Here is a 22,849-nt window from a genome sequence, read left to right as displayed (position 1 = left end):
TTGGACCTTGGGGGAACTTTGTATTTTGTTTGAAACAAAAAGAGGTGGTTATCTACAGAGTGTTTGTTGTTAGAAAACCCCAGTCATTCAAATCACAAACGAATTCATACAGTAACCTAATAGCTACAGAACTTAAATTGCCATGTAGGTGGTACAAGCAAACCGATCAAGGTAAATAATCCAATTAAAGAGTTTTCCTCCAAGTCACAAGACTTGGAATCTTCATTCTTTGGTTTCTTATTCTAAACACCCCAAAATTCCGAATCTTTGGGATCTCTTATATGTACTGGACGTACCTGGCTATATTCTCTAGTGTCGACCTATCATACTCTTCCATTGTTCATAGATGTTTTTGGCAGTCACAACAAGCAAAACATGCCCATTTAGAAGTTTTCGAACATGGGCGTGGTTGTGGTTGTGGTTGAGCTTCACGTGAGGTGATCTCGATTTGGAATCTTGCATTGCCAGCTTTTTCAGGTGAAGGTGCAACAACCTCTGTGGTAAGTGTCTTTTGGATCTGTACTGGACGTCTTTTGACAACATGGGTGCATCTGCTGCCTGAACCAATCGTCCAAGCTTCTGATGCTTTCTCGGCACTTAGATTTTGTTCACCTTCTTTCACTTCCAACTTCTTCAAACCATTTCCACTGCTCCCAACACCTTTAAAAAACCTGCAACCGGATAAAACATGGATATGAAATTGCCTTAGACGGCTCTGAATCAATAAGGAACTCCTTAAAAACAGGAGAGAAACAGTTTAAAATAGGTTCAACCATATAACTTACCTTAAGCCACACTTGAGCACTTCGATTCTTGGTATCTCACACGTATGATCTATGACCATGAATTTAAGGGAAGCCTTAGTAGTACTGCAAGTACTAGATTGCATAGATTTTGTAGGATTCGAGCTGTTAAAATGCTGCTTTTCAAGATGTTTAAGGATCTTTGAACAACTGATATACCCAATAAAGACATGCTCTGATGCAATATTCTCTACTAAATTGCTCTGATTACTCCACCTTCCAACTGGAAATGAAAAATCAATCCACGACCCTTCTTTTACTTCTAGTCTGAATGTGCATTTCACGGCAAAACAGTTGATTTGTACTTGAGAGTTTGGACATGAGACAACAACGCATAAAGCTACACCGGCAAGCCTATTTTCTTGCCAGTGTGGAGGCATTCTGAGCTCTAATACAGGTCCAACAGCTTCATGGCAGAACCAAGAAGGTAGTTCACTTCCAGGAAAGCAAATACTGAACAACGGCTCCGAATCAGAACTCTGCAAAGGTATACACACAAAAACGCATATAGACATGAATATTTTTGAAATAGAGGAACATATATTGAAGGAGATCATGGAACTGAGCTTACATTGCAACGCTTTTGTGCATCTAAAAGTAGCTGACATTTCCTTTGAGCAAAGGAAGATATATCTTCTTTTGCACTCCTTTCGAGTTTGTCGCAGTTCGTGAAAATGAATGTGGAATAGATCTGTTGAGTTGTAGTAAGACATGCCAGTGGATTCGAGACTGTCTTAAGTGAGCAACAACCGTGTGCATCCAAGTGTTGAAGATTTGGTGGAAGCTTTGGAATAGATGTAAGACTCTTACAATACTTCAAGTCCAACCATTTTAGTTGCGAAAGTTGGCTGATGTTATCTGGAAGGGAGCTGATCTGATCATTCTTGCTTAAGCACAAACATTCTAACGACAATATCTTCGGAATCTCTGTTATGGCAGTAGCATCCAATCGTAATATCTCTAACACCTTGATGCTTTCGCAGATTGCCGGAAAGTTTTGGAGCTTCGAACAATCTGAGAGAATCAATTCTTTAAGAGCTTTCAAGTCATCGAGACAGTCCGGAAACTTCTTCAGCTTCGTGCATCCTTTCATATTCAATACAACAAGTTTCTGGAGTATATTAAAGTTCAAAGGAAGCTCTTTCATTGAAGTGCCATCCAAATATAGAGTTTCTAGATTTTGTGAGATCACCCGGAATTCCTTAAGGTTTGAGCAGTTGCTGAGGATAAGCGTTTCAAGAGAGACTAAATTTATGTCCGGAAGAGACTTGAGACTTGTGCACCCTTTCAGATTTAGGAAAACAAGACTTTGAGCCTTTGATAACCCCGACAAGTCCCACAAGTTACTTGAATTATTGAGATTGACCCACTTTAATTTTGGTGTATCCTGTGACAATACAAGTTTTAGGCATCAGTAGATAAAAAAAACAATCCATGTTAATTTTCTTCAGATATAATCAAAAGATAGCAGAAGGCAAACCTTTTGCTTATCATCACTCCAGATTCGTTCAATCTTGCTGTAGGGAAGCTTAAGGTCGACAAGATTTTGAGGGTTGAATTCTGGTGGGACTTCCTTCAATGGAAACTCCAGCCAGTGGAGATATCGAACCTCTTTCAGTGGGAAGTTAAGTCCATCAGGAAGGTATATCTTATTATTAGGTCTACATTGCTGAGGGCAATGTGAGCTATAGATCTTGAGGTATCGGAGACCATGCATTGGTTCGAAGGTGCAACTGTCTAAGCTCATCTCCCTCTTCATATCATTCACGTTTAGGAAAATCCCTCTGACTTCCGCACCTTCCTGGAAGACAAGTCACGGTCGTCAAATCTATTATTAGTGATATACAGTAAGTTTTATAAATTGTATACAAAGGTTTCTTGTTTCCAAATCTCACCTCTATGTTCTTTAGCACATCAGTTATGTCTTGGTGGTGCCACAACCTATGTGGCCCCTTTTCATCTAGAGCATATGCTCTTCGACAAAGTTCCCTTGCGAAAGTATATAGTAAATCATGCATCTGTACTTCACCATCAGAAACATTTATCATGAATTTATTCATGAGAGCTTTTATTTCACTTGCAGCTTCAGATGAATCTAGTAAACTTGCAATGTAACTCTCATCTTCCGATCTAAAACAAGCTATGTCGAGAAATATGTCTTTATGCTCTTGAGTCAGCTCATCATAACTTACTTGCAACACATCTCGGATGCTCTGGCTGGAATTTTCTGCGAGTGTAGCCAATTTTGTTTCCCAATGGTCCTTGTCTTTCCCATTGAGATCTGCGCCCAACAACTTTAGAGCTAGTGGATGACCTCTGACATAATGCACAAACTCTTTGGCTAGCTTCATAATGACGTCATTGTTGTGTATGTTGGAATGATGATCAAAGGCATAACGCACAAAGTGACCTAAGCCGTCTTTGTGGTTCAACTGCGGGACAACATAAGTATAGTCAACCACACCTTGGATAAGTGACTTGTCGCTTGTTGCAATGACAATCCTACTTCCCTGCCTAATCCAGTCGCATCTCCCCAGAAGAACATTAATCTGTTCCTTGTCACTCACATCGTCTAGAACAACAAGAACTTTATGTGTATGTAGTTCCATCTTGTAAGATTCGTATGCACATTGAGTATATTCTATGTCTGGAACTCTCACACCCAATAACTCTTCCAAGAGTAATGCAGGCAAGCAATCCAACCCGAGCTCCTTTGATGTTCTACGGATATCTTGGAATTAACCCATGCCTTAAGAACTTGCACTGCAAAGTTTCATATAACTCCCTTGCAAGAGTGGTTTTACCAATGCCGGGCATCCCAACAACTCCCAAAATCCGAGTCTCCTCACAATCAAGATCGAGCTTCTCCTCCAATTCTTTTAAGCGTTGTTTGAGTCCATAAATCTCATGCTTTTCTCTTCCAAAGGACATTGAAGTGTTGTTCGAAAGATTGATGAAGGCATCTTTGGTTTCAACCAACAAAATTTTGCTCAGCGCTTGTTTAACCGCTTCGACTTATACCATCGATGAAGTTGTTCTCGTCGCTACAAAAAAATCAGTAAGAAAAACATAAAAGCCAAGCAGATCTTGAAGGTCAAACTCTAATAAAATCTCAAATCTTGTGCTCTTGATAAGCTATATTAGGAATTTTTTTTTTTTTTTTTAATAAAAATGGTACCTCTTTCCATCGAAGGGGAAGCCGAACCGGTCTGCAACAGAGTTCAAAGCTTCAGACCACTGGTTTTTCTTGCGAACATCAACATGGTGCATTTGTTTGAAAAAATAACCGAATAGTCCCTTTTGATACCGAACGTCAGCTGCTGTAACCTTGTAGAAGATGGGAATGATGAGGAGTTTCCCATTGTCCATACACTCCTTCATCTTCAGCAGCTCGTTCAAGCACCATTGCGACTCGCTGTACCTTACGGAAAAAATAGCCAAAGCAATCCTCGAATCTTCAATTCTCTCGAAAAGCACATTTAAATGTTTGCCCCTTTCCTCATTCGTGTCTATGAAGATGTTGACCCCATGCCTCTCAAATGTACTTCTGAGATGGCTAACGAAGTTGTTCCGTAACTCTTCTCCTCTGAAATTTACAAAAACTTGATGCTGCGGCGGCAAGGGAATTGCTTTGACCTCGGAAGAGGAAGAAGAGACCTCCTCCATCTGAGTTAATTTGTTTAGGAAACAAATCGTTCTTGTGTTTCCTTGTGAGATACAAGACGACATGCTTGCACAAACAACTTTAACTAGAGATCCTTTTTTCAAAATCTTGACTCTTCTACATAAAAGAAAAAAAAAAAAAAAAAAGAATTAAAGAAACTATAAACTTTAGGCTTTAGCTATCATTCTGGGTTTATTTTTTAAGTTCACAAGTTGGCTTATGACTTGTTCTTCCATTGCACCTTGAAAAAGACAAATTATTATGAATTTTGAAAAACCGAAACTTTTTCCGAGAAAATCACTTGGCCGGCCTCGATCAAACAACTCAATTCCAAGGAATTTTGTATGAAAAACTAGGTCAACACTCTACTCGGAACGACTTCTTCATGGTGAAGCACGTCTCTTACGAATTCAATAAAATTAGACTTTGATCCGTTCTAATTGGCAAAACCACGAAATTAGACTAATTTGTTACTGTTACCTCAAGCGCACCTAATCATGGTGGATTGCAGCGATGTTTACATCAGCTTCGACAGAAGAGAGGATACGGTGCGGTACTCTTTTGTCAGCCACCTCTCCGCCGCTTTACACCGCAGAGGAATATCTTCGTTCATCATCGGAGAAGACGACTCCGATTCGGAAGCCTATTCTAGGGTTGCTGTAGTGGTTTTCTCTGAGAAATACTCGTCATCCAAGTCATGCATGGAGGAGCTGGTCAAGGTTTCCGAACGGCGGCGAAACAACTGTCTCACGGTGGTTCCGGTGTTTTACACAGTATCGAAATTGTTTGTGAAGAAGCAAATCCGGAGTTCGAGCGATTCGCCAAGCGCTCTATTGGAAACCCTAGACTTACCAGGCCACGAGTTATCTGTTAAGCAAAGGTTTGAACTTCCAAGTATAAGCATTTAAGCATTTAACTTCACTTAGAAAAGAACTCGTGTTCTAATAATATGCTTACTCAATTCTCTTTACAAATATTTATGCAGTGAGTCTGACTTTGTCGAGGAGATTGTGGCTGATGTGCGGGAAAAGCTCAATATCACAGACAATGTTGGAATCTACTCAAAGTTGCGGATGATAGAAACGTTGATTTATAAGCAACCATGGGTTGTCCGCAGCATTGGACTATGGGGAATGGCCGGAATAGGCAAGACAACTCTTGCTAAAGCTGCTTTTAACCAAATCTCCCGTGACTATGAGGCTTCTTGTTTCATCAGAAACTTTAACAAGGCGTTTCATGAGAAGGGTCTTTATCGTCTGTTAGAGGAACACTTTGGGAAAATTCTTAGGGATGAGCTCGGCATAAACAGTTTGATTACAAGACCGAACCTTCTTAGAAATGTTTTTCGCCAAGAGTTCTTGTTGTTCTTGATGATGTGCACAAGCCTTTAGATGCAGAGTCGTTTCTTGGAGGGTTTGATTGGTTTTGTCCCGGAAGCTTGATTATCATAACTTCAAGAGATAGACAAGTGTTTTCTCTTTGTCAAGTCAATCAAATATATGAGGTTCCAGGTTTGAATGACGAAGAATCTCTGCAGCTATTCTCGCGGTGGGCATCTGGAAAGGACAAGAGAAGTACTGGTGGTCTGCAGAAACTATCATTGCAAGTGATTGACTATGCTAATGGAAATCCTTTAGCACTAATTTTTTTTGGAACAAAGTCAAGGATGAATCCTAAAGAACTAGAGAGGACATTCCTCAAACTCGAGCAATCTCCTCCACATGAGATTCAATCCGCAGTCAAGAGCACATACGATTCACTTAGTTCCAACGAGAAGAACATATTTCTTGATATTGCGTGTCTTTTTAGAGGAGAAGATGTCAACTGCGTGATGCATCTGCTTGAGGCGTGTGGTTTCTTTCCACATGTTGAAATCAATGTTCTTGTTGAGAAATGTTTGGTGAGTATCTCAGAAGGCCGGTTGGTAATGCATAATCTGATCCATTGCATAGGTCACAACATTATCATTGGAGGAAAGAGGCGTTCCAGACTGTGGGATACTTTGAGCATTAAGTGTTTTCTAGAAGATCAACGAGTTTCGGTAATGTTAATATCTGTTATTTCTCACAAAAACTTAATACTGAATGTGAGCCAACTTCTTGATATGTCTATCTCACTTGTTTCAGGGCAGTGAAGATATTGAAGCCATATTTCTGGACCCATCTGCCTTAAGCTTTGATGTAAACGCTGTGGCATTTGAGAATATGTATAGTCTTAGATATTTGAAGATTTCCAATTCCAATCCTGAAAACCGTCATGCACCACATCTTCCCAAGGGCATCAAAACTCTACCAGATGAGTTAAGGTTACTGCACTGGGAATATTTTCCATTGTTATCCTTACCACAAGATTTTGACACTAGAAATCTTGTTATAATCAACATGTGTTATAGTAAACTTCAGAAACTTTGGGAAGGAACCAAGGTAAGAAAAATCCAATATGCTTTATTACAGCGCGGCTTTGTTGTTGTTGTTCTTAATAATTTGTTTTTTTTCAGGAACTTAATATGCTGAAGAGGACTAGGCTTTGTCATTCGCAACAACTAGTTGATGTACAAGAACTTCAAAACGCTCGAAATATTGAGGTAATTGATCTCCAAGGCTGTTCAAGGCTACAACGATTTATAGCCACAGGTCATTTCCAGCATCTTCGGGTGATAAATCTATCTGGTTGCCTAAAGATCAAATGTTTCCCAGAGGTTCCGCCTAATATTGAGGAGTTATATCTCAAACAAACTGGCATAAGATCAATACCAACTGTGACCTTCTCTCCACAAGATAACTCAGTTATTTATGATCATGGAGATCACAAATTCTTGAATCGGCAGGCTTCATCTGATTCGCAAAGTCTGTCAGTCATGGTTTATTTAGAAAACCTCAAAGTTCTTGATCTGTCTTATTGTTTAGACATTGAGGTTATTCAGAGTATACCAAAAAACCTGCGAAAGTTATACCTTGGTGGCACTGCCATACAAGAACTGCCTACGCTCGTGCATGTCTCTCAACTTGTTGTATTAGATTTGGAGAACTGCAAACGTCTTCAAAAGGTGCCAATGGGAATAGGTAACTTGAATTCTCTTGTGGTGTTAAATCTCACTGGATGCTCAGAGCTTGAGGATATTCAAGGTATCCCAAGAAATTTGGAAGAGTTATATCTTGCTGGCACCGCCATACAGGAAGTGCCATCATCAATCAAGCATCTCTCAGAACTTGTAGTATTGGATTTACAGAACTGCAAAAGGCTTCAACATCTTCCGATGGAGATTGGTAACTTAAAATCTCTCGTCACACTTCTATCGGATCTATCTGAGATGTCCATAAGAGAAGTATCAGCATCAACCACCCAGAATGTTACATCAGAAACTGGCATAAGTAATTTGAATCATGTTATTATGACTTTCAACGAGAACGCCGATCAGCGTCGAGAATATTTGCCTCTACCAAGGCTGCCATCTTCAAGTTTACATGGCTTGATCCCAAGATTTTATGCTTTGGTGTCTTTATCCCTCGTCAATGCATCCTTGATGCATATACCAGAAGAGATTTGTACCTTGCCTTCAGTAAAGCTATTGGATCTTGGTCGGAATGATTTCAGCAAAATCCCTGAAAGCATAAACCAGTTATCTAAATTACATAGCCTTAGATTAAGACATTGTAGAAACCTCACATCCCTTCCAGAGCTTCCCCAAAGCCTGAAAATCTTGAACGTGCACGGTTGTGTGTCTCTAGAGTTAGTTGCTTGGGGATTTGAGAAGTTTCCTAGGCATTACACCCTCAGCGATTGCTTCATTAGGTCTCCGGAGGTGGCTAGAAAACGAGTGGTAAAAGGCCTGGCTAAAGTAGCAAGAATATGGAGCGAACGTCAGCAGGTATCTCTCTCATTCTCATTCCTTCTCTCTCACTCATACATACTACCATATATCTCAATTTTATGTTTTCCTTGTTGGGACCAGGAACTCATCAAAGCACTTGCATTCAGCATTTGCGGGCCTGCGGGAGCAGGTCAGACAACTTCTTATAATTTGCAGACAGGTTCATTTGCAATGATAGAGCTTACTCCTTCCCTGCGAAAGACACTCTTGGGCTTTGCTATCTTCGTTGTAATTACGTTTTCGGATGATAGTCACAACAATGTTGGTCTTGGCGTAAGGTGCATAAGCAGATGGAAGTCGAAGAAACGGGTCTATGATAAAGCAGAGAAAGTCTTTAGGTGTTGGGCTCCGAGAGAAGCTCCTGAGGTTCAAAGGGATCACATGTTTGTGTTTTATGAGGATGTCGAAATGCATGGAGGTTGTTGTGAAGAATACGAACCTAAGATAATGGCTGATCACGTTGAATTTGAATTCAAAGCAGTAAATAGGAGGAACAAGGTATTAGGCGGTAATTGCATGGTGACAGAATGTGATGTTAGTGTTATAACAGCTGCAACTGGTGCGGGGAGTCTGAGTGTAATAAATGCAAAGAAAGATGCGACGTTGAGTAAGAATCATTCTCTAAAGCTTTCAAGTCTGCTCGGTAAGCTTCGATTTAGGCCCGCTGGAAGGTTTGGTGGTTGTGTTTGCGTAAATTAAGGGTGCATATGTGACTTGTCTCCTGCGTGCCTAAAAGCAGAATAATGAAGTGTGTATGATAATGTAGAATTTTGTTTTCGTAAACTAATAAACCGATTGTAGTGTGAAAGAAAATTAATGATCTATAATATAGTTCATGTTTGAAAGGTTTCCAAGCTGTAAGAAGAAAATGAGGTAATTTTTGAAAGACTGAACAGAGGAATCAAGGATGAAAACAGAGTTGTGATCTCTGTTTTGAAGAAGAATGGTGGCACGGATAAGGGCATCTCCAACCCACCTCTATATTTGCTTTTTAACTCTATTTTTGAGTAAAATCTATTCCAATCCATCTCTATTTCTACCTCTATAATAAAGATCTCTATTTTTTCTATATATAGGAACTCTATTTTTTCTTCTATAATAGAGTTGAACTTTTTTATTTATAAAGTGGTCCTTGAACTTTTAACACTTTTATATATATGATCAAAATAAATAAAATATATATTTAAATAGTTTAATAATAATTTAATGAAGTGGAGGTTTTGTATTTAAATAATATTTATTAATGTTAAAAATTTAAATAATATCATAATTTTATGAAAGTTTTACAAATACTAAAATAAATGGGTTAATTTGCAACTTTTATAAGTAAAAGGTATTAATAGTAAAATAAAAAAGGAATCTTTATAGAATATTCTTTTTTAGAAGAAAAAATAAAAGTATCCATTGAAGCAAAAGTCACCTCTATTATAGAGTTCTTATGTTTTAGAGGTAAAAATAGAGAAAACCATTGGAGATGGTCTAAGTTCTTCCTAAACCACAAGAAAAACTTCCACTTAATTCGAGATACATCAGTACATATGCCACACACTTCTATTGATGTACGTGCACGTTAGAGAAGGCCCACTTTTAAATGGGCCATAAAAAGCCCATGATTACGTATGGGAGAGAAGAATAAAAAAGCCCATGATTACGTAAACAAACAAAAGAGTTATTACAATCAAACAAACCCCAGTCTCTGGAAAAACGTCTTTTACATACCTGGACAATTCCAATATGTTCGATTCATACATCGGACTATTGACTGTGCGAGAACATACATGGACTTTAAAAATTTTGAATTTCATATTCAAATTATGAATTTCATACCCATACTTATAATTTTGTGCTATAATATACAAAAATGTGATTAAAAAATAACTCTGTTAATTTCGCCGTTAGGCTAATCTGACGTGGAATCCACGTGTCTGTCATTTTAGTCAAATAAAAATAAAAAGATGTAACAAGCTAGGCTCGATCTTGGAGAAAGTTAAACCCAACAACCACTCTTTAACCACTCGGACACAAGACTTCATTGTAATATATCGAAACATTTATACTTTTAACCACTCGGACAGATTGTTCAACAACAACAATGGCGAAAATCACTTGCCTCGCCGCCGGATCCATGATTGTCATAGCCATGAGTTCCTAAGTATTACCGAACTTAACCATCACGACGAGTTTGACGCCGATGTCTAAACAAACGGCGAAGGGGGGAAATAGTTGTCTGGCATTGTTGCAACCCGACTCAGAAACGAGAGTAAGAACACTGCCGGAGACAATCACGACGAAACTGGCAACGCCTGAACCATAATTGTTCTCCTCAGCCTCCAAATCCTTCAAAATCCATAATCTGCAATTGGATCAATAAACTAAAACTCAAATCTAGATACAGCACAATAATCATTAAATCACTTACTTCTCCGCTGTATAATTTCTGAATTTATTTTCTGGGTTTAACCAGAGTTAATCAAATTCAACTAGGTTTGGATCAATTTTAGGAATTTATAATTTCATACTTGTTGAATTAAAGCTTGTGTTCTTAATGGTTGTTGAAAATTTGTATTTTTTTTATATATAATGATGTTGACAGCTTGTGGAATAGAAGTTTTGTTCGCCATTGTTGTTGTTGTTGAATAACCTTTTTCACGAGCCAGCCATGAAGAGAAAAGCAGAAGAGAAGAGAAGAAGAAGAGGAAGATAGTGATGAGTATATAGGCGACTGTTGTTCAATTTGTCTAAAAAAATAGTCTCGTCACAGTGGTTATGGTGATTTTAATAGGTTTAAGCTTCTGCAGTTCGAACCTAGCTTGCCCCATTTTTTGTTTTTTAAACAACGACCAAAACGATGTCGTTTCATTCAGTCTACACATGTGGAATCCACGTCAGCGTGACTTAACGGTGAGATTAACAGTGTTAAGCATTAAACACGTTTTTGTATGTTTACGCACAAATTAAAAAATTCATATATGAATTTCAAAAATATTAAAGTCCATGTATGTTTTCGCACAGTTAATAGTCCAATGTATGAATCGAACACATTGAAATTGTCCAGGTATGTAAAAGCCGTTTTTCCCCAAGGACATTATCGTCACTTTCACAAGCCGGCGTCAATTAATTAAAAAACCAAGCCTAAGAAGTCTAAGACTATACTTATATCTAAATTAATCTTATACTACTAATTTTAAAGATTAAAAAAACGCAAACGCGTAGAGGGAGGCAACAATACAATGCTGTCCGTTTTGTCGTCGTGATAACGAAATAATAATACTAACCTCTCCCACTCATTTAATTCTTTTTCTTCTTCATCTCTCTCTCTCTTCCCCCAAATATCTCTCTGTCTTCTCCAAAAAAACTCCGATTTCATCGCTTAGGGATTTGTCTTCCCCGATTCTTCAGGTATGTTCTTCTTCTTCTTCTTCATCTTCTTCACTTCACTCTCCCTACTACTCATTTCAAACTTCAATTTTTAACCTTACTTTCCGTAATCAAACAAACATAGAGCTCTTTCCATTTTTAGATCTGTGAAAATTTCCTAGTTTTGATTTTCTTTCCTTTTTTGTCTTCATTGATAGATCTGAGAAGAAGAAAGGGAACTGTTTCTTGATCGATGAAGAAGATCACAGAGGGACGATTCCGTCTCTCTCTTCTTCTTCTACTATTATCTGCAGCAACTTCTTTAATCTCAGCTATCGACTACTCTCCCACAGAGAAGATCTTATTAAATTGCGGTGGCGCTTCTGATCTCGTCGACACTGACAACCGTACATGGATCTCCGATGTCAAATCAAAATTCTTGTCTTCTCCCTCAGGAGACTCAAAAACATCTCCAGCGTTAACACAAGATCCTTCCGTTCCCGAAGTTCCTTACATGACGGCTAGAGTTTTCCGATCTCCTTTCACTTACACTTTCCCCGTCGCGTCAGGTCGCAAGTTCGTTCGTCTTTACTTTTACCCTAACTCTTACGATAGCCTCAACGCTACAAACTCGCTCTTCTCCGTCTCCTCTGGTCCTTACACTCTTCTCAAAAACTTTAGCGCTGCTCAGACCGCTGAAGCGTTGACTTACGCTTTCATCGTCAAGGAGTTTGTTGTCAACGTTGAAGGTGGGACGTTGAACATGACGTTCACACCGGAGACGAGTCCGGCTAATGCGTATGCGTTTGTTAATGGGATTGAGGTGACTTCGATGCCTGATATTTATAGTAGTACTGATGGGACTTTGTCTATGGTGGGATCATCTGGTGCTGTTACTATTGATAACAGTACTGCTCTTGAGAATGTTTATAGGCTCAACGTTGGAGGGAATGATATCTCTCCTTCTGCTGATACGGGTTTGTTCAGGTCTTGGTATGATGATCAGCCTTATATCTTTGGTGCAGGCCTTGGGATTCCTGAGACTGCTGATCCCAACATGACCATTAAGTACCCTACAGGGACTCCTACTTATGTTGCTCCTGTGGATGTTTATTCAACAGCAAGGTCTATGGGTCCAACTGCTCAGATTAATCAAAACTATAATCTCACTTGGATTTTTAGTATTGACTCTGGGTTTAGTTACCTAGTCAGGCTTCATTTCTGTGAGGTTTCTCCCAACATCACTAAGATCAACCAACGTGTGTTTGTAATCTACCTCAACAATCAAACAGCTGAGCCTGAAGCTGATGTTGCTGGCTGGACGTCAGGTAACGGGATTCCGTATCATAAAGATTACGTGGTGAATCCTCCTGATGGGAAGGGACAGCAAGATCTGTGGCTTGCTCTTCATCCAAACACGATTAACAAGCCTGAGTATTATGATGCTATTCTTAATGGACTTGAGATATTCAAGATGAATACCTCTGATGGTAATCTTGCAGGTCCTAATCCTATACCTGGTCCGCAGGTGACTGCTGATCCTTCTAAAGTCCTACCCGCGCGTTCTAAGAAATCAAAGAGCCATACGGCTGTTGTTGCTGGTGCAGCCAGTGGTGCGCTTGTTCTGGCACTTATCATTGGTTTCTGTGTCTTTGGTGCTTACCGTAGACGTAAGAGTGGTGATTACCAGCCTGCTAGTGATGCAACATCAGGGTGGCTTCCACTGTCTCTCTATGGGAACTCACATTCTGCTGGCTCGGGGAAGACGAACACGACGGGAAGTTATGCCTCATCCCTTCCGTCGAATCTGTGCCGTCACTTCTCTTTTGCTGAGATCAAATCAGCCACTAAGAACTTTGATGAGTCCAGGGTGCTCGGTGTTGGAGGTTTTGGAAAGGTTTACAGAGGAGAGATTGATGGTGGAACTACAAAGGTAGCCATCAAGCGAGGCAACCCGATGTCTGAGCAAGGTGTACACGAGTTCCAGACTGAGATTGAAATGCTTTCGAAGCTTAGACACCGTCACCTTGTGTCCTTGATTGGATACTGTGAAGAGAACTGCGAAATGATTCTAGTCTATGATTACATGGCTCATGGGACAATGAGAGAGCATCTCTACAAAACTCAGAATTCTCCTCTTCCGTGGAAGCAACGTCTTGAGATATGCATTGGGGCAGCCAGAGGTTTACATTATCTACACACTGGTGCAAAACACACAATCATCCACAGAGATGTGAAGACAACAAACATTCTATTGGATGAGAAATGGGTGGCCAAGGTCTCTGACTTTGGTCTATCGAAGACTGGTCCTACACTAGACCACACACACGTGAGCACAGTCGTGAAAGGAAGTTTCGGTTATCTTGACCCAGAGTATTTCAGACGGCAGCAACTGACTGAGAAATCCGATGTCTACTCCTTTGGGGTCGTTCTCTTCGAAGCCCTATGCGCGCGTCCAGCCTTGAACCCGACACTGGCGAAGGAACAAGTGAGCTTAGCCGAGTGGGCACCATACTGCTACAAGAAAGGCATGCTTGACCAGATTGTTGATCCATATCTCAAGGGCAAGATCACACCGGAGTGCTTCAAAAAGTTTGCTGAAACCGCGATGAAGTGTGTACTAGACCAGGGCATTGAGAGACCATCGATGGGAGATGTTCTGTGGAATTTAGAATTTGCGTTGCAACTTCAAGAAAGCGCAGAGGAGAGCGGGAAAGGAATATGCAGTGACATGGACATGGATGAGATTAAGTACGATGATGGCAACTGTAAAGGGAAGAACGACAAGAGTTCTGATGTGTATGAAGGGAATGTAACGGACTCGAGGAGCAGTGGAATAGACATGAGCATCGGTGGTCGGAGTTTGGCCAGCGAAGATTCAGATGGACTCACTCCAAGTGCTGTGTTTTCTCAGATCATGAATCCTAAGGGACGTTAGAGAGTCTTAAAAAACACGGTACACTACCTACCTTTCTAAACTGGCTCCATCCAAAATGGAAACGGGTTCGTTTCTCTTTTATATTTTTTTTCTTAACTATTTATTATAATTCTCTTTTCTGTTATTTATTTAGAATTTTGGATTTTGTGTATTTGATACTACCATGATGGAGAGTGTAAAAAATAATGTATTTCTGTTCTTTTTTCTTCTTTCTACAAAACATTAAACATGAATCGGGTCAATGTACTATTTGGTTTGTTGTCTATAACGCTTTTGGTAATGGATGCTTCGTTACTAACCATTACAAGTTACAACTCTTGTGATGTGAACAAACCAGACGAGACGACCCACTTACGAGAACGAGAGTGAAAGTGTGAAGCCAAATGAATGTAAAATAAATTGCGACACAAAATGTAACCTAGTACATCAATCACCACTTCTCTGTTTTATTAACCTAGCTCAAGCTGTATATTTCTGTGATCCAATACAAGCAAAGCAACACTTTGAAAGAAACAAACGAGTAGAATAACTCCTTTTTTTCTCTTGATTGCATAAAAAATGTTAAAAGAGTGAAACAGGATTATTTTTCCAAGCAGCTCTCTTGTTTTCAAAATAAGACTAGTATAACAAACAGGGAGTACAAACAAACGAGGAAAAAAAGAGTCAAAGAGGAGAGAAGAGGTCAGGAGGAGAGTCGAAAGCATTATCGAAGATGAGAGAATGATGAGATTCATCATCAATGTTGAGTAGCCAGTTTGTATCCTTCACATCTTTAACATTCAAGAGTGCATCGTAACGAGCACTGTCGTTCTTATTCTCTGTGTTAATTCCTTCTTTGGTTAAGCTTCTTCCATCTTCCTCTTCATGGTTGCTGCTGCTGCAGCTTCCTTCAGTACTACTACCACACTGCTTTCTTAAACCCGCAGAAGAAGATCTGATGCTGTGTGGGTACAACATTGTGCTTGAATACGCATTTTTTCCAACTTTACCATTTCGTGTCACGTCCTGCATTTGAAGTAACAGATTACTAGAAACGTTTTAAGTGACAAGTGTATTCGGCTCTAATAAAACAATGACAAGAGAACGTTACCAAGTGATTGATAGCCATTTGAACCGAAGCTCTTGACAATCTCCTTCCTGACCTAGTTGAATCCGCAACAGCTGCGGACGGCTTTACGGACTTGGGAGTTGCTGTTGTGTGCGTGACACCTGAAAAAGTCGGAATCTGAGAAGGAGAAGGAGAGCGTCCTTTAGGCCTTGTTCTTGTAACATCCGGGGAAGTGTTCCGTTTTGGCGAACTAACATTAGCCACTGGTCTACCAAACGCTAGAGTGACTGTTTCTTTTTGTCTTGGCGGGGTCTGAGGTGTTGTTGAAACTGAGGTGCATCCATCACGACGTACACATCCACGTGATGACACAGAAGCAGAACGCACATTGGTCTTAGTTGAAGGTGGAGCTGAATTTGCTGCAAGATCAGGCTTTGACCTTGGAGTCAACGATCTTGATCTTTGAGCGTCTCCAGCTTTTTTAAAGGAAGGAGTGGTTGAAGTAGTTGTACTAATTCTTGAAGGAGTTGAAGAAGGTGAAGGTGTTTTGCGTGATACGGGGGTTAAAGATCGAGAGACAGTTCTCTTCGGAGAAGAAACCGAAGCTGAAGCTGAAGTTGTTGTTGTCGTCTTCCTAGGGGCCGAAGAGGATCTGAGCGTGGGAATGTTGGAGGGACGAATAGTTGAACCGCTTCTCGTTGGTCTTGAAGATGGGTCGGTCTCGTTCTGTGGGAATGATATTAGTTAAAAATATTATAATGAACCTCTTTAAATATATGATAATTTGGTAAATAGCTCGCTAATTTGGTGCATCATTACCCTTAAGCCAACCCTTGTAGTAGAAATGGACTGAGGCTTTAAAGTTGTGTTTCTAGCTTCTAGAACCAATCTAGAGAGAGTTCCCAATGGCACTTCAAAAATGTTATAAAGCCTAAAAGCAACAAATATTACAACTTATTCACATTGTCTATTTAAGGAATATGATTGTGAATGAAATTCAAATGAGGAAATATTACACAAAAGTAACTTACGAGTCATTTCCATGTTTCTTCACATCATGAGCTTCAGGCTTAGCAAGTTCTTTTCCAAGTTTAAGCAAAACTGCATGCCACATATATAGAACACCGCATAAATATGGAAACAATAGTAATTAATTGAAAGCTGAATATTGAATACACAGAAGTTCTTCATGATATTGGTGCATCATCGATTTAAACATATATATGATCCTCCATCTTAATAACTAATTCACATAAATCTAGTAAATTGTGGAAAACAGAATGAACAGATTACTAAATAATTGTTTATCTTGGAATGCTAAAGCGTGACAGCAATCAAAATACAACTAGAAAGAAGGATTTGAATGTGTGTGCATGTTGTAGTAAAAAAGCAAAAGACAAGTCAATGGAGCAATGATAGATGATCATACCATCCAAAGAGGCCTCACGGTTTACTGCGAAGAGATCCAAATTTTCGTCCGCCGGGTGATTGCTTTTGTCGGTGAGAGACTTTTTCAGACTGCGATCGCTCATCGGCGGTTTAAAACACACGGCAAAGAACAGAGACAAGAGAAACAGAATTCAGATAGAGACAAAAAGAGAGAGAGAGAGAGAGATAGAGAATGCTTCAAGTTTTTGTTTTGAATAATTAAAAAAAAAAAAAAGAGTTGACAAGAGTGAAAGAGATGTAATAAGAAAGTGGTTTATGTTTTAGCTTATAAAGGGAGTCAGCTTCAAGAGGCAATTTTCATTCCGTGTGGTTTTAGTTTTCAGGTCGTTTTCTTGAAATTTACTTTAAAACATATGTAATCTTGAAACCCAATGTGAACAAGATAACTCAACTAAAGCCTGATCGTCTTTATGACGTGTAAACAGACGTGTCACGATATGATGCACGGAAATAAGTTAGTTATCCAACTGTTACACTTATTTTAATAAACATCTTTTCTTTGTCGGTTTGCTTTGATTTGGTCCATGCAAAATATTAATTCACAAATCACAACAATGGGTGCAAGCCCTGGCTCTGCTCGTTGGTCTCATACTCTCATTAAATCCAAAAAGAGAGGTTTTGAGGATGAGATGCTCAACGTGATGAATGGTATGGTAAGAGCTTCACATTCATAATTCATCATGTCACTTATTGACTAAACCGGATCGGTATCATTATTGTAGAGCTGAATTGAATTCGATTTCAAAAACCAACCCGAAAGTAATTCCACCAGAACCAAACCGGTTTCAATTAAAAAACCCTAATTTTCTCAATAGTCGCCATCGTTCCCTAATCATCTCGTCGTCGTATGTATGTTCTCACAGATTCAGTGTTATTCCGACTCCAAGAGGCAAGAGAGCTAGCCTTATGAGCTTTAACTGTTAGGATTGCGATTGCGATTGCGTTTGTAATACGATAGCATTGGGAACGAACCTGGGAAGGCAGAGCACATAATGGAACAAGGGTTTGTTTCTTTACTCTGCTTCATCCATCCTTTATGAACTCTTCTTTTAGTAATGTAAGCTCCAAACCCTAACTCTTAAATCTTCTCTTCTTTGATTGATAGTGGTGAAAGTTCGAAAAGATTAGGTTTTGTGAGTCAGGACAGGATCAATGAGTTGCCTGATGCATTGCTTCTCAAGATACTCTCTTCGCTTCCAACAAAAACTGTGATAGCCACAAGTGTTCTGTCTAAACGATGGAGGTCTCTTTGGAAGTTGGTACCAAGGCTCGATTTTGTATCATATGGAAATGGAAACATACACAAATTTGCTGAGAATGTTACAAAGTTTTTGCTTTCACATGAAGCTCCAGTTCTAGAGAGTTTGCATCTGACACTTGGAGATCAGTTTGATGGTGTTTATCTCGGAGTATGGGCTACGATTGCATTTGCACGCCATGTCCGTGAGTTCGTACTCGATCTTTCCTTTTACCACCATAGCTCGCGAGTCAGACTTCCAAGTAGCTTGTTTTGCTTTGATACACTTGAGACCTTGAAACTCTTGAATTACGTTCTTCTTGATGTTCATTCTCCGGTGTCTATGAAGTCCCTTAGAACTCTTCACCTTCGATCTGTGGTCTACAATGGCGATGAGTCTGTTCGTAACCTTTTCTCTAGCTGCCCTAATCTTGAACATTTGGTCGTCCATCGAGGTTACTCTAACGATTTTGTAGAGCGTTTCACCATTGATGCACCATCTTTGAAGACACTATCGCTTTACGATTCCTATAGGGCGGAAAAGAATAGGGGATATGTGATAAAGGCTCCTTCTTTGAGATACTTGGAAATTGAAGATTCAAAAGGTTATGAGTATTTCCTGATTGAGAATGCATCCGAGCTAGTTGAAGCCAGCATTAGAAACGTTTCTGAAATAGTCAATGAGGAGATTTTGGGATCTGTCAAGTCAGTCAAACGTCTTTCCTTGGACTTGTCACCTTTGAAGGTAACTTTGCGGGTTTTTCTCCTTTTTGTCGCTGTTGATGTTTATTTGTTTGTTTCTGTAGATACTAAAACAATTCTCTCATGACTAGATTGCATATCCTACTGAAGTTATGTACTATCAGCTGGTACATCTAGAGATGTGTACACATAAATTGGAGTGGTGGAATCTACTTACGCTCATGCTTGATATCTCTCCTAAACTACGAGTCCTCAAGCTCATTGATGTAAGACATTTTTATAATCAGTTAGCTAGCTATTGTTGATGGTCTCTTGTTTGGGTTAATTTTGAAGTCACTAATAATGATGCACATTGTTTCTCCCTTTTTGGTAGCATTGTACCAGTACTCGCCATCATAATGTAGAATTTGACAAACAATATTCGGACCAAGGGAAATGGAATCAACCAAAGTATGTCCCTGAATGTTTGCTGTCCCATCTCGAGACATTTGTGTGGAGAAACTGCAATTGGGGAAGAGAAGAAGAGAAAGAAGTGGCTACTTACATTCTAAGTAATGCAACACAGCTGAAGAAGGCAACTTTCTCCATGGATCCCATTGAATCGAAAAGGCTCTGTAAGTTGGCAAGAAGACGAAGGATGCGCAATGAATTGGATGGTGTGGTCAGGGCTTCCAGTTCATGCCACCTTGTTTTTGAATTCGAATGATCACTTAGACTCATTCTCGTCACTTGAGCTTTTACTACATTTTGGTTTATAAACAAATTAGTTTTGTTTTGTCAGATGCCAAAGAAAAACATATGAGTATTATATTTTAGGTTAACTGTTTACTTTGATTTACTTTGGTTTAATACTTGGGATGGTGTCTTCATCTTAAGATTCAAGCAACAATAGCCATTGGATAAATCGGTTCCTTTTATTTGTATGGCATCCACCTAAAATGACACCTCTTGCTCGTTGCTACTTTTCTACAGGATAACATGTAAATTACAGGCTTTACAGCAAGAAACGTATTCCATTACTACTACAACAGTCTATGTTAAAAGACATACATGGGGTCATGTGTATATTAAATCCGAATCCAGCTCCGAGGTAACAACAAATAATAAAATGTTAATACACAAGTAGTAATTTCCATTGGAGATTTTGTTCAAAGAATGTTCAGTTGAAGATCAGGATAGCCTACTCGGGCCTTGTGACCCTCAAACAGATCCCTAAGCGCTTCCACATACTGGCCATGAAACTTAGCAATCTGAGATGCACAATAACACCAAAAGTTGATGAATGCTAAACTTAAAAGTGTATTCTACGCAGTAACAGGCTAGAACCAGAGTCGACAATTACATCTTGATTCCATCACTGTAAGAAGAAGCTTCAAAACAATATACAAGAAGGTGACTAACCTCTTCATCAGTTGGCTGTAGAGTTTTTGTAACTTCTATCGGTTTACCAACTATCACATGCATAGGCTGTCGATAAGGTAATGGGGATCTACAAAACAGAATGGGAATTGTTTATCTCTTTCAAGATATCTATAGGAAAGATATACGTATAAGGAACTAACCCAAAAAGGTTTACGCTTACCCAAAAACTCCCCCAAAGCAGATCGGAGTAAACCTGATTGCTCTAGATAGTTTAAGATAGAGATCCCAATCAGGCTTCCACCATTTGTACACGTGTGACTGTGGAAGTAACAAATGCATGAAACATAAAAATGTTAAGTACTAGGAACTTTAAACTAATTAGTTTGAGAGTTTCAGGTACATGAAGATAGATAACTACATAGAGCATAACACCTTGTGAAAAACTCTTTTTCCCTACCTGACCAAAGCAGAAAACTGGAACTATAGGTGTCCCCTGTTCCATGGCTATGCGCACAAATCCTCTTCTCGATGAAAGGAAGACGTTCTGCAATATGAGATACAGCTCAATAAGCAAATAAACAGAACGTTTCAGGAGACACACCTTTCCTCTAGGGTTTACAAACTCTATTATATATATCAGAGATCAGCAATATGAATAGCTATAATTCAAGTAGTCAAAACTAAGAAGAATATGATTTCATCAAAGCAACAAGTGAATGCTACTAAGTGAGCTAGAATAAAGCTACCTCAACATCATGTTGCATATGAAAAGTCTCCTGCACACCACCAGGTACAAGAACACAACTGTATCCAGAATCCAAAAGGGAAGTGAAATTCTTTCTAGAAGCAGCGGTGAGCCCTAACCATGTCCATATGTGCCTTAGAAAGGGAGTGTAGAAGATCTAAAATCAAATTCGAAAAACAATGAGTAACAAGCCTTAAAATACACAAAGAGATTTAAGCAGCATAAAACTCACAGCAGAACTAGCAAGAACTTTGATCTTAGTAAGAGGCATAAACCCTGTGAGATCACAAAGCGCAACAACTCCGATCGGTAACACCGAATGTGGTTCATAACCAAAGACTGCATCACAGATTAGAAAGTCAACGATATCACAAACCCATCTTAAAGTTTGATACTTTATGGAGTAAGAAGAAGATTGTGACAAACCATAGGCACGAGTAGGTTGGAAAGCTTCGTAATCCTCAACGTAGAGAGAGACGGGGAAATAATTACATGCATGCTTGCATATGTACCTGGTCAAACCAAAAGATTATGACTTCGATAACAACAAGAACGATCGGAGATTGAATCATCAGATAAAATAGAGAAGAAGAAGTACCTAGCGAGCTTACGACCGTATTTGCTACGGTGATCGATTGGGATGAAGATAAACAGAGAGAGCAAGCTCAAGACCCTGAAAACAGAGGATTTTCAGAAGAGTTCAATTTGAGACCTGTAAAAGCAGAGATAGAGAGATGGAGATAGAGATAGAGATAGAGAGAGGGGTATATACAGGAGAGATAGATAAGGAGGGAGGAAAATGAGAGAAAAGAGAACAAGAACGATGTTGAAGTGAATGGCGCCAAGCCAGATAGCCATGGCGATGGTGGAGTGGAATTGGTCTGAAGATTTGTCAGCTCGGAACTCTCTGGAACCACCCATCTCTCCCCAGTTCCGGCGGATTCTTTGGTTTGTCCGCTTCAAAGAAGAAATCGAAGATTCTACTCAGATCTATCTAATCTTCTCTGACTTGGGGGAGCCCAAATAACCAAATCTTTTAACGAACCACCCACCCAGCTATTTAAAACAACACGTCTTTAAAGAGCCCGACAATATTCATTCTTTCTCAATTGATCCGTAAAATAATTTGCCTAGTTGGAGTTTTCAAAGTCTTAAGACTTTTAAGGCTGCATTATAGCTCATCATCATAAGTAGTACTACTTCTTAATAATTATTTTGGGCCAAGTCACATTTATCTCCAACAGTTTTTGCAATACCAATAGATATATGATCTTAATCGACCCTAGTGCTTGACTTGTGATGGTTCAACTGGAAACATCAAATTCACCTACAGACCAATTTAAGCACATGAGATTGTGTGTGATCATTCCCGGAAAGAGCCTTTGCTCAAGCACAATCAGTATTATCATCAACTGACCCTCTTTTTCAACTGATACTTACTTCAAGCGCCAAGGAGTTAACTTCTACTGATATTGTGACTTCAATGAAAGCACCATAACAAGTTGGATCTCTCTAGCAACTCATTATCATGGAGGTTCAAAACGTGGCAAACAGAAGTGACACTACCATCAGCTCCAGACATTTTAATCGCAGGGTGATCAGCGATCGCATAAAAAAACTCTTTAATTTGCCAGTTGATCCATATCGTTCAGAGGGACAAATGAAAGGGAGGA

The 22,849-nt window shown here is 39.4% G+C and overlaps 7 protein-coding genes across 9 annotated transcripts; 4 read left to right on the top strand and 3 right to left on the bottom strand.

The window, feature by feature from the left end:
* Positions 1 to 62: 62 nt before the first annotated feature.
* Positions 63 to 6,325, bottom strand: LOC104715555 (disease resistance protein RPS4B). The gene is given in 10 exon segments (XM_087466870.1): positions 63 to 671; positions 786 to 1,369; positions 1,372 to 2,190; positions 2,284 to 2,604; positions 2,699 to 3,538; positions 3,540 to 3,818; positions 3,820 to 3,847; positions 3,982 to 4,584; positions 4,948 to 5,334; positions 5,425 to 6,325. Coding segments are annotated over 8 exon segments (3,753 nt in total). The 5' UTR covers positions 4,533 to 4,584; positions 4,948 to 5,334; positions 5,425 to 6,325; the 3' UTR covers positions 63 to 340.
* On the top strand, positions 4,965 to 5,858 carry LOC147938927 (putative disease resistance protein At4g19520). Its single transcript, XM_087466872.1, has 2 exons — positions 4,965 to 5,347; positions 5,453 to 5,858. The coding sequence occupies exons 1-2, from the start codon at positions 4,965 to 4,967 to the stop codon at positions 5,856 to 5,858; spliced, it is 789 nt and encodes a 262-aa protein (XP_087322998.1).
* LOC104711702 (Disease resistance protein (TIR-NBS-LRR class) family) lies at positions 6,134 to 9,187 on the top strand. The gene is made up of 4 exons (XM_087466871.1): positions 6,134 to 6,508; positions 6,594 to 6,890; positions 6,965 to 8,335; positions 8,420 to 9,187. Exons 1-4 carry the CDS (start codon positions 6,134 to 6,136, stop codon positions 9,035 to 9,037), a joined length of 2,661 nt encoding a protein of 886 aa, XP_087322997.1. The 3' UTR covers positions 9,038 to 9,187.
* A 2,215-nt stretch (positions 9,188 to 11,402) lies between these two features.
* LOC104711701 (receptor-like protein kinase FERONIA) lies at positions 11,403 to 14,896 on the top strand. The gene is made up of 2 exons (XM_010428427.3): positions 11,403 to 11,737; positions 11,914 to 14,896. Exon 2 carries the CDS (start codon positions 11,949 to 11,951, stop codon positions 14,631 to 14,633), a length of 2,685 nt encoding a protein of 894 aa, XP_010426729.1. The 5' UTR covers positions 11,403 to 11,737; positions 11,914 to 11,948; the 3' UTR covers positions 14,634 to 14,896.
* A 258-nt stretch (positions 14,897 to 15,154) lies between these two features.
* Positions 15,155 to 17,483, bottom strand: LOC104711700 (uncharacterized). The gene is made up of 5 exons (XM_010428426.3): positions 17,111 to 17,483; positions 16,713 to 16,782; positions 16,501 to 16,612; positions 15,724 to 16,407; positions 15,155 to 15,638 (listed from the first exon to the last, which is right to left on the bottom strand). The coding sequence occupies exons 1-5, from the start codon at positions 17,211 to 17,213 to the stop codon at positions 15,297 to 15,299; spliced, it is 1,311 nt and encodes a 436-aa protein (XP_010426728.2). The 5' UTR covers positions 17,214 to 17,483; the 3' UTR covers positions 15,155 to 15,296.
* A 155-nt stretch (positions 17,484 to 17,638) lies between these two features.
* On the top strand, positions 17,639 to 19,986 carry LOC104711699 (F-box/FBD/LRR-repeat protein At3g51530). 3 transcript variants are annotated; one of them, XM_010428424.3, is made up of 5 exons: positions 17,639 to 17,783; positions 17,994 to 18,133; positions 18,236 to 19,112; positions 19,201 to 19,335; positions 19,443 to 19,986. In XM_010428424.3, the coding sequence occupies exons 2-5, from the start codon at positions 18,123 to 18,125 to the stop codon at positions 19,773 to 19,775; spliced, it is 1,356 nt and encodes a 451-aa protein (XP_010426726.1). In that variant the 5' UTR covers positions 17,639 to 17,783; positions 17,994 to 18,122; the 3' UTR covers positions 19,776 to 19,986. The 3 variants fall into 3 exon arrangements, with proteins under 3 accessions (XP_010426726.1, XP_087322995.1, XP_010426725.1); XM_087466869.1 differs by having other exon boundaries at positions 17,640 to 17,778; XM_010428423.3 differs by lacking the exon at positions 17,639 to 17,783 and having other exon boundaries at positions 17,851 to 18,133.
* Positions 19,987 to 20,062: 76 nt separating this feature from the next.
* LOC104711698 (diacylglycerol O-acyltransferase 2) lies at positions 20,063 to 22,819 on the bottom strand. Its single transcript, XM_010428422.3, has 9 exons — positions 21,949 to 22,819; positions 21,775 to 21,849; positions 21,603 to 21,688; positions 21,409 to 21,515; positions 21,178 to 21,333; positions 20,889 to 20,975; positions 20,652 to 20,749; positions 20,471 to 20,558; positions 20,063 to 20,319 (listed from the first exon to the last, which is right to left on the bottom strand). Exons 1-9 carry the CDS (start codon positions 22,095 to 22,097, stop codon positions 20,218 to 20,220), a joined length of 948 nt encoding a protein of 315 aa, XP_010426724.1. The 5' UTR covers positions 22,098 to 22,819; the 3' UTR covers positions 20,063 to 20,217.
* Positions 22,820 to 22,849: the final 30 nt, after the last annotated feature.

The sequence above is a fragment of the Camelina sativa genome, chromosome 9 (assembly GCF_030686135.1).
Source record: "Camelina sativa cultivar CO46 ecotype springtype chromosome 9, ASM3068613v1".
In the NCBI taxonomy this organism is placed as follows: domain Eukaryota; kingdom Viridiplantae; phylum Streptophyta; class Magnoliopsida; order Brassicales; family Brassicaceae; genus Camelina; species Camelina sativa.
The sequence above is the reverse complement of the archived record's forward strand: the minus strand, read 5'-3'. Positions and strand labels throughout refer to the sequence as shown.

What these genes read in the sequence shown, in the direction of transcription:
- LOC104711700 (XM_010428426.3), bottom strand. Translation starts at nt 17,213, where the DNA reads ATGAGCGATCGCAGTCTGAAAAAGTCTCTCACCGACAAAAGCAATCAC. An exon ending in AAGAAACATGGAAATGACTC is followed by an intron (nt 16,613 to 16,712) that starts GTAAGTTACTTT and finishes TGTTGCTTTTAG; the next exon opens with GCTTTATAACATTTTTGAAG. An exon ending in AAATGGCTATCAATCACTTG is followed by an intron (nt 15,639 to 15,723) that starts GTAACGTTCTCT and finishes CTTCAAATGCAG; the next exon opens with GACGTGACACGAAATGGTAA.
- LOC147938927 (XM_087466872.1), top strand. Translation starts at nt 4,965, where the DNA reads ATGGTGGATTGCAGCGATGTTTACATCAGCTTCGACAGAAGAGAGGAT. An exon ending in GAGTTATCTGTTAAGCAAAG is followed by an intron (nt 5,348 to 5,452) that starts GTTTGAACTTCC and finishes ATATTTATGCAG; the next exon opens with TGAGTCTGACTTTGTCGAGG.
- LOC104711701 (XM_010428427.3), top strand. Translation starts at nt 11,949, where the DNA reads ATGAAGAAGATCACAGAGGGACGATTCCGTCTCTCTCTTCTTCTTCTA.
- LOC104711699 (XM_010428424.3), top strand. An exon ending in TGGACTTGTCACCTTTGAAG is followed by an intron (nt 19,113 to 19,200) that starts GTAACTTTGCGG and finishes TCTCATGACTAG; the next exon opens with ATTGCATATCCTACTGAAGT. An exon ending in GAGTCCTCAAGCTCATTGAT is followed by an intron (nt 19,336 to 19,442) that starts GTAAGACATTTT and finishes CCTTTTTGGTAG; the next exon opens with CATTGTACCAGTACTCGCCA.
- LOC104711702 (XM_087466871.1), top strand. Translation starts at nt 6,134, where the DNA reads ATGAATCCTAAAGAACTAGAGAGGACATTCCTCAAACTCGAGCAATCT. An exon ending in AACTTTGGGAAGGAACCAAG is followed by an intron (nt 6,891 to 6,964) that starts GTAAGAAAAATC and finishes GTTTTTTTTCAG; the next exon opens with GAACTTAATATGCTGAAGAG. An exon ending in TATGGAGCGAACGTCAGCAG is followed by an intron (nt 8,336 to 8,419) that starts GTATCTCTCTCA and finishes TGTTGGGACCAG; the next exon opens with GAACTCATCAAAGCACTTGC.
- LOC104711698 (XM_010428422.3), bottom strand. Translation starts at nt 22,097, where the DNA reads ATGGGTGGTTCCAGAGAGTTCCGAGCTGACAAATCTTCAGACCAATTC. An exon ending in AAGTTCTTGCTAGTTCTGCT is followed by an intron (nt 21,334 to 21,408) that starts GTGAGTTTTATG and finishes ATTTGATTTTAG; the next exon opens with ATCTTCTACACTCCCTTTCT. An exon ending in ATATGCAACATGATGTTGAG is followed by an intron (nt 20,976 to 21,177) that starts GTAGCTTTATTC and finishes CTCATATTGCAG; the next exon opens with AACGTCTTCCTTTCATCGAG.